The sequence below is a fragment of the Sander vitreus genome, chromosome 4, assembly GCF_031162955.1.
Source record: "Sander vitreus isolate 19-12246 chromosome 4, sanVit1, whole genome shotgun sequence".
NCBI classification, from domain to species: Eukaryota; Metazoa; Chordata; class Actinopteri; order Perciformes; family Percidae; genus Sander; species Sander vitreus.
The window spans coordinates 11,405,873-11,413,184 of record NC_135858.1 but is presented as its reverse complement, the minus strand read 5'-3'; the positions used below and the strand labels follow the sequence as shown (position 1 = coordinate 11,413,184).

Genomic DNA, 7,312 nt, shown 5'->3' with positions numbered 1-7,312 from the left:
CCAATCCACATAGCAGATACTGGCTCAGTGTTGATGGTATATCTTGTGGGTGTGGGCGTGATACTAGTTGGCCCACCACTGAATATCTCAACAACTATTAAATGGATTGCTAGGGAATTAAGTACCAATATCCAAGGTCTCCAGAGGATGAATCCTAATGACTTTGGTGATCCCTTGACATTTTAGTGCTACCAGCAGATAATTTATCCAGTAAAACAACAGTTCCATCAGCCTCAGCCGTACTTTGTGTTTAGTGCTTATTAGCAAAGGTTAACACAAGAACACGCTAAACCAAGATGGTGAACATGGTAAACATACATGGACTGAAGTTTGTTCTAAACTTTATTTATAAAGCACTTTTTTCTGTTTTCATCTCATAATTAAACCTTTTAAAATGTGACTGTTTATATCTAAATGACTTAGTGCTACAAATTACATATACACTTATAATTCATCATAAATTAAAATGTGGGTTTTAAATGTATCAACAATGTGCAAATGTCTTTAATGAACAAAATAAAAATGGACTTTCACATTTTATTTTATTATTATTTATCTTTATTAATGGTGCATACATGGCAGCTTTGAGTGTATAACATTATCAGTCAGTGTCTGTTAATGAAGATTTAGAGAGATGGCACAGCCAGTGTAAGACTAATTTCAAAAACCACATCACATTACAATCACCAAACTGCTGAGTCACATTCAAGGACACGAAAGGACAAAAAGCCTCTTTCCACTGTGATGTGACACACAGCACAGTTCACTTTAGGTGACAGACTAGCGATAACTGATATTAAAGCATGTCTAAGGGTGATAAGGCATGTAGCAGAAAACTTAAGGACAACTGAGTAAACATCAGTATCAAACAACTGTATTATAAATGGAAAATGATGCAACTAGTGTTGTTTTTGGCGGCCTGTTTTAATTTTAGTTTTAGTCTAGTCTTTGTGTCAAGCTGTCATTTTAGTTTTTATTAGTTTTAGTCACGTTCATACTCTTTTTAGTCTAGTCAAGTTTCAGTCGATTAAAAGTCTGAGCATTTTAGTCTTATTTTAGTCAGAATTATCCATGACTATTTTAGTCTAGTTTTAGTCGACGAAAACTGATGACATTTTAGTCTAGTTTTAGTCGATGAAAATTTTATTTTAGTCTCTTTTTATTAATGCAATTCTATTTAATCCAGTCAGTATAGTATAAGTACCTAGTAGTATAGACAAAACCAAAATGTTGGCCAACAAGGGATGCTTAGTACACACTAATGTCAGTCAGGTAGGAACTAAGAACCCACACACTCTCTCGCTCACACACACACACACACACACACACACACACACACACACACACACACACACACACGTTTGTCTCAGTCGTTTCTTAACTCCAGTGGCTAACGTCTAAAGCCAACGTTAAAATGAGACACATTAACCACAGCCTCATGAGTTGGCATTAGCTTTCTAAAATAGAAAGTAACGTTACGTTAATATCTTGACTTACCTCAATTTCATTATGGAATGGCTTGAGATGTCTGTAGTATCTGAAGAGCCTATACGGTTAAAGTTTGAATAAAGCTCAAAAGTGCTGAGACATAGTAAGCACTGTGTTAGTGAAGTAAGTTTAATGATTTTCCTCTCAGTGGAGTGATGTGTTGAAGAGGATGTTTTATGTGATTCTGTGAATGGGGGCTGAGTGGGATCAATGATTTTATGTGTAGTGTTGGAGCCCCCCAAAAAGACTCTGACCTCAAAGGGACTCAGACCTTTACTTGCCAACTCACATCTATTTACTTTATCTAACATGTTACCTAAACGTACCCCTTATAAGCCATGTTCTTGCTGCAGCAAGACAGAGTGCATATTGGCTTTGTACTCTCCGGGTTCTGCAGGATCCGTCATGATGCTGAAATCCTTGATGTAATAAACCTTTTTATAATCAAGAACAGTGTCAACGAAGTTCCTTTTCCACACATTGGCAACGCAGTGCTGCAACTAAATTTACCACATGTCTCTTAAGGTTCGTGGTGTTTTTTCCTGTGATTTTGTGACTGCATTTCTCCCCATCTTTTTCCACAACACATTCCGTTTTCTTTTCCACTTCTATGTAATAAAAGTTTTTCCAAATGCCGTTTATTCTTTTTCTCCCAAAGACGAACTCCGGCTGGCCGGCCACGGTCCCAGCTTTCTCTGTGTCAGACTTAATTTTGTTTATTGTCGTTTACGCTCGTCTCACTCTCTAACTCACCGCTGCATCTTCTAAATTAAATAATGCCGCGACAGGGCTTGAGGAAGTAATGTCGCCTGCGTCTGCATAGTGCGACCCGAGTGCGACCTGATGCAGCCCAGCCCCTGAAGTGAGACACAGGGAACAGAAATACCGCAAAATAATAATAATAATAATAATAATAATAACGTGACTAAACGAGACGTTATAATATTTCATCTCGTGAAGAGACATTTTAGCATAGTTTTTATTTTGTAAACCACATTTAGTCTCGTTTTTATTGGTCAACAATATTGCATTATACATTTAATTATAGTCACATGACCAGCATTTACGTTGCGTCTCGTCTTCGTCACGTGATAAAGGTTCGTTGATGACAATATTTAGTCATATTTTTGTTGATGAACCACTTGGTGGAAATATGAAGCAAATTGTAAACTTAAAAAAATTATTTAAAATGCTGTCCTGCACTTTTTGGCCAACAGCAATAACCGTGACAATCAACTGTATAGATATATGGATAATATCATTATCAAAAGGCACTTGAAGGTTATCAGTGCTTTCCATAAATCCAATGCGGCACTGGTCTTGACTAAACAAATGAATGAGTTTGACTTTTGAGTTTTGCTAAATAGACAAACCACATCAAACAAATATTACAGATAAGGCAGATATGGGTAGGAACCCAGAGTATAAAAGAGTCCTACGGTCCTCAGGTTGTTGTACAGAAGCAACATGGGCAAACTGCTTATCTGCATTGGTAAGCTGAGCTCCTTGCTCATAGAAACTTTTCAAACTTTGTTATTACACATTTTAATTTCATTTTATCTTGTGCATAATGCAAATTGATTCTCATTTACTACTGAACTTGCCTTCTCCTCACCCTCTCTAATTCTGTCTCCTATCTCTGCAGGACTGGCTCTCCTGCTGCATGTGCAGCTAGGTAATTATATCCTTTATCCATTCAGTGTTATATGTGATATGTGTAGATGTTGGTAATATAATGTAAGAGCAATTGTTACATATGTTGCAGGATCATCCTACATCCTCTCCTGTTATTTCACTAACTGGGGACAGTACCGTCCCGGAGCAGGCAAATATTTCCCCACCAACATTGACCCATGTCTCTGTGACCACCTCATCTATGCCTTTGCTGGAATGAACGACAACATGATCAAGACCTACGAGTGGGACGATGAGAAACTCTACGGACAGTTCCAGGCCCTGAAGAACCAGTTAGTACACACAAATGCTCATAGTGATAATAGCTCATAGTGTGACTCCAGCACACATGAAAAAACAAATTATTAGACATTAGCATGCATGCACACAGATTACATTTGAGAGTGGATGTTGTTGCTGCTTGCAGGAACAGCAACCTGAAGACACTGCTGGCCATCGGAGGATGGAACTTTGGTACTCAGAAGTAAGTCGTAATAAAATGAGGAACAATGCTCTCACCAAGAGGAACTTGTAGCACAGGTAGAACTCTGACCTTCTTCCTGTCTCTATAGGTTCACAGCTATGGTTTCCTCTCCTGCCACTCGTCAGACCTTCATCAGCAGCGTGATCACGTTCCTGCGTCAGTATGAGTTTGATGGTCTGGATATCGACTGGGAGTACCCTGGCTCTCGTGGCTCCCCACCTCAGGATAAGGAGCGCTATACCGTTCTGGTCCAGGTCTGTCATATTGCTGTTTAATTTATGGCTACAGATTAATTTGTGTTGTAAGTGGAAGGATACAGGCCGCTATTATTGCAGTTATACACTGTGTATATATATAGAATTTCACCTTTTAGGGGCTTTGGCCAAGAAGTCTGTCCAGGAGATTTCATAGAACTTTATATTAGGGTTATATGTTGGAAATATAGTAATCAAATGCCATTACAATTATAATCTAAAACACTTTGTCAGTTTCTCACTGCAATCACACTCTCTTTGCCCATCTGTAGGAGTTGATGAGCGCCTTTGAGGCCGAGGGCAAGAAGACCAACCGTCCCCGTCTGATGCTGACTGCTGCTGTCTCTGCTGGAAAGGGAACTATTGACTCTGGATACCAGATTGCCGCGATTGGAGCGTAAGTACATGAGCAAACACATGCAAAAATTGCTAGTCTCACATTTGTTGCATAGATGACAGCCATTACTAAACATGAATCCTCATGTCTTGTTTGCCAGTGTGCTGGACTACTTCCACGTCATGACCTACGACTTCCATGGTTCTTGGGAGCACAATGTTGGAGAGAACAGCCCCCTGTACAAGGGCCCCGCTGATCAGGGATCCATGATCTACTTCAATGTGGTGAGTGAGGGCTCCAGCTGTAAATGTATAATAATTAAATTACGGGAAAAAATTTCACACTGGCCTGAACTCTCTCATGTGTAGGACTATGCTATGAACTACTGGAAGAGCAATGGTGCCCCAGCTGAGAAGCTGCTGGTTGGTTTCCCCACATATGGTCACACCTTCCGCCTAGCTTCCTCTAACACTGCTGTAGGAGCTCCTGCCAGTGGACCTGGAGCTGCTGGACCTTTCACCCGTCAGGCTGGCTTCTGGGCCTACTATGAGGTTTGTGCTTCTATTTATGAATCTGTGTGTGAATGTATAAGACAGGACAACATACTGTATATGCATGTATTGTGTAGATCCCAACCTTAAACATCTCTCTCCTATCAGATCTGCACTTTCCTGAAGCAAGGAGCCACTCAGGCTTGGGACAGCACACAGGATGTGCCATATGCCTACAACCAGGGAACCTGGGTTGGATATGACAATGTTAAGAGCTTCCAGGCTAAGGTATGAAGTTGTATTTCTTTATTTAAATTCCCGTTCCAGACCTTTATGTTTCAAGGTTATTTAACACTTGGTTTCACCTGTCATCTGGTCTACAGATTCAGTGGTTGAAGCAGAGCGGTTTCGGTGGAGCCATGGTGTGGAGTTTGGATCTGGATGACTTCAGTGGCACTTTCTGCGGCCAGGGAAAATACCCCCTGATCAATACCATCAAGAGCGGACTGGGAACTGGAGCTTGTACGCATAAAGCACATATTCTCTGGTAATAAACATAATGAGGCTGTCTAATTTTTTTTTAATTCTTACATTTCTCTCCCCAGCCTGCACTTCCCGTGTTGACCCCCTGGCTCCAGTGACACCAACCCAGCACGCTATTCCCCAGCCCGGCGGTGGTGGCAGCAGTGGTGGCGGCAGCAGCAGCGGTGGCAGTAGCACAGGATCTGGCTTCTGCGCTGGCAAGTCTAACGGTCTCTACCCTGACCCAACCAACAAGAACCACTTCTATGAGTGCAACCAGGGAAATACCTACAACCAGCACTGTGCTGCCGGCCTGGTGTTCGATAACAGCTGCAAGTGTTGCAACTGGGCTTAAACAATCCATGTTGAACATCATACTGGTTGTTCTTAAGTTAGGAGCTGGTCAACTTTCACGTAACATAAGACCATCTAAGGCCTATTCAAGAACAGCTCTTTAACACCTGTCACTGATCTAACCTAAATAAATATCTATTTTAAATCAGATCTCTGATGGGTTTGTGTGTCCATGTATGTTTTCAGTCATAAAACCTCAAACCACTGAAGCAAAATGAAGTTACAGTATTCAATGCAGAATAACTTTGATCATCAAACATTAGCAACAAAATATATTTATTCATATTCACTCCTGTAGCGCACAGAGCAGTACAGTAAGAAAGTGAATGTGTGTATATAGGAGGTAAAGATAAATGTAATTGTCACTGCAGAAAAAACTGTTAAAAGCAGTAAAATTATAGTAGCAGAAAGACAAAGGCAACAACAGAGGTTATAATCAGTACTCTCATTATGAAACACACGCACGCACGCACGCACGCACGCACGCACGCACTAGCACATTTCAGTAGCAGGGCAATTCAAAGTGCTTTACATAAAACATTAAAGAGCAGTTGAAAACAATTAAAAAATGTAAAACATAAAATACGAGAATAAAAGTTACAGTGCAGTATAAGAAATTAACAATTATTTAAAGAAAGGCAGCATCAAAAAGAAAGGTCTCCAGCCTGGATTTAAAAGAACTGAGAGTTGCAGCGGACCTGCAGTTTTCTGGGAGTTTGTTCCAGATATGTGGAGCATTAAAAACTGAACGCTGCTTCCCCCTGTTTAGTTCTGACTCTGAGGACAGAAAGCAGACCTGTCCCAGACGACCTGAGAGGTCTGGGTGGTTCATAGTATACAGCAGATCAGAAATGTATTTTGGCCTTAAACCGTTAAAGTAGTAGTGATTTATAAACCAGCAAAGGTATTTTGAAATCAATTATTTGAGGGATAGGAAGCCAGTGCAAAGACTTCAGAACTGGAGTGATATGATCCACTTTCTTGGTCTAAGTGAGGACTCAAGCAGCAGCGTTCTGAATCAGCTGCAACTGTCTGATTGATTTTTAGGGAAACCTGTAAAGACACCGTTACAGTAGTCAAGTCTACTGAAGATAAAAGCATGGACAAGTTTTTCCAAATCCTGCTGAGACTGAGTCCTTGACTACACCATGATTTCTGGCTTTGTCTGTTGTTTTTAACATTGTCGTTTGAAGCTGAGCACTCACTTTTAATCGTTCCTCTTTTGCTCCAAAAACAACCACCTCGGTTTTTTCTTCATTTAACTTAAGAAAGTTCTGGCACATCCAGGCAATAAAGTTATGTAAAGTTGTGTGTCGTCCACATAACTATGGTAACTTATTTGTTGTTTTCCATAATCTGAGCCAGTGGAAGCGTGTAGATGTTAAACAGAAGAGGCCCCAGAATGGAGCCTTGGGGAACACGTCATATTTGTATGCTCAGATGCATAATTACCTATAGACACAAAGTAGTCCCTAGTCTTTAAGTAGGATTCAAACCAGTTTAGTACTGTGCCAGAAAGTCCAACCCAGTTTTCCAGTCTAGTAATATGTCATGGTCAACCGTATCAAATGCAGCACTGAGATCAAGTAATACTAAGAGTGAAGTTTTGCCACTATCTGTGTTTAAGTAGATGTCATTAAAGACTTTAACAGGAGCCGTCTCAGTGCTGTGGTGTGGTTGAAAACCTGACTGAAAGCTGTTCTTTAGT

At 40.5% G+C, this 7,312-nt stretch overlaps 1 protein-coding gene across 1 annotated transcript; it reads left to right on the top strand.

The window, feature by feature from the left end:
• The first annotated feature begins 2,955 nt into the window (after nt 1–2,955).
• Nucleotides 2,956–5,681, top strand: LOC144516208 (acidic mammalian chitinase-like). Its single transcript, XM_078247415.1, has 11 exons — nt 2,956–2,980; nt 3,134–3,163; nt 3,254–3,455; nt 3,590–3,646; nt 3,735–3,900; nt 4,173–4,297; nt 4,398–4,521; nt 4,606–4,788; nt 4,897–5,016; nt 5,112–5,250; nt 5,334–5,681. The coding sequence occupies exons 1-11, from the start codon at nt 2,956–2,958 to the stop codon at nt 5,603–5,605; spliced, it is 1,443 nt and encodes a 480-aa protein (XP_078103541.1). The 3' UTR covers nt 5,606–5,681.
• Nucleotides 5,682–7,312: the final 1,631 nt, after the last annotated feature.

Coding starts and splice junctions, on each gene's coding strand:
- LOC144516208 (XM_078247415.1), top strand. CDS start 2,956: ATGGGCAAACTGCTTATCTGCATTG. Junction 2,981..3,133: donor CAAACTGCTTATCTGCATTG/GTAAGCTGAGCT, acceptor CTATCTCTGCAG/GACTGGCTCTCCTGCTGCAT. Junction 4,298..4,397: donor CAGATTGCCGCGATTGGAGC/GTAAGTACATGA, acceptor CTTGTTTGCCAG/TGTGCTGGACTACTTCCACG.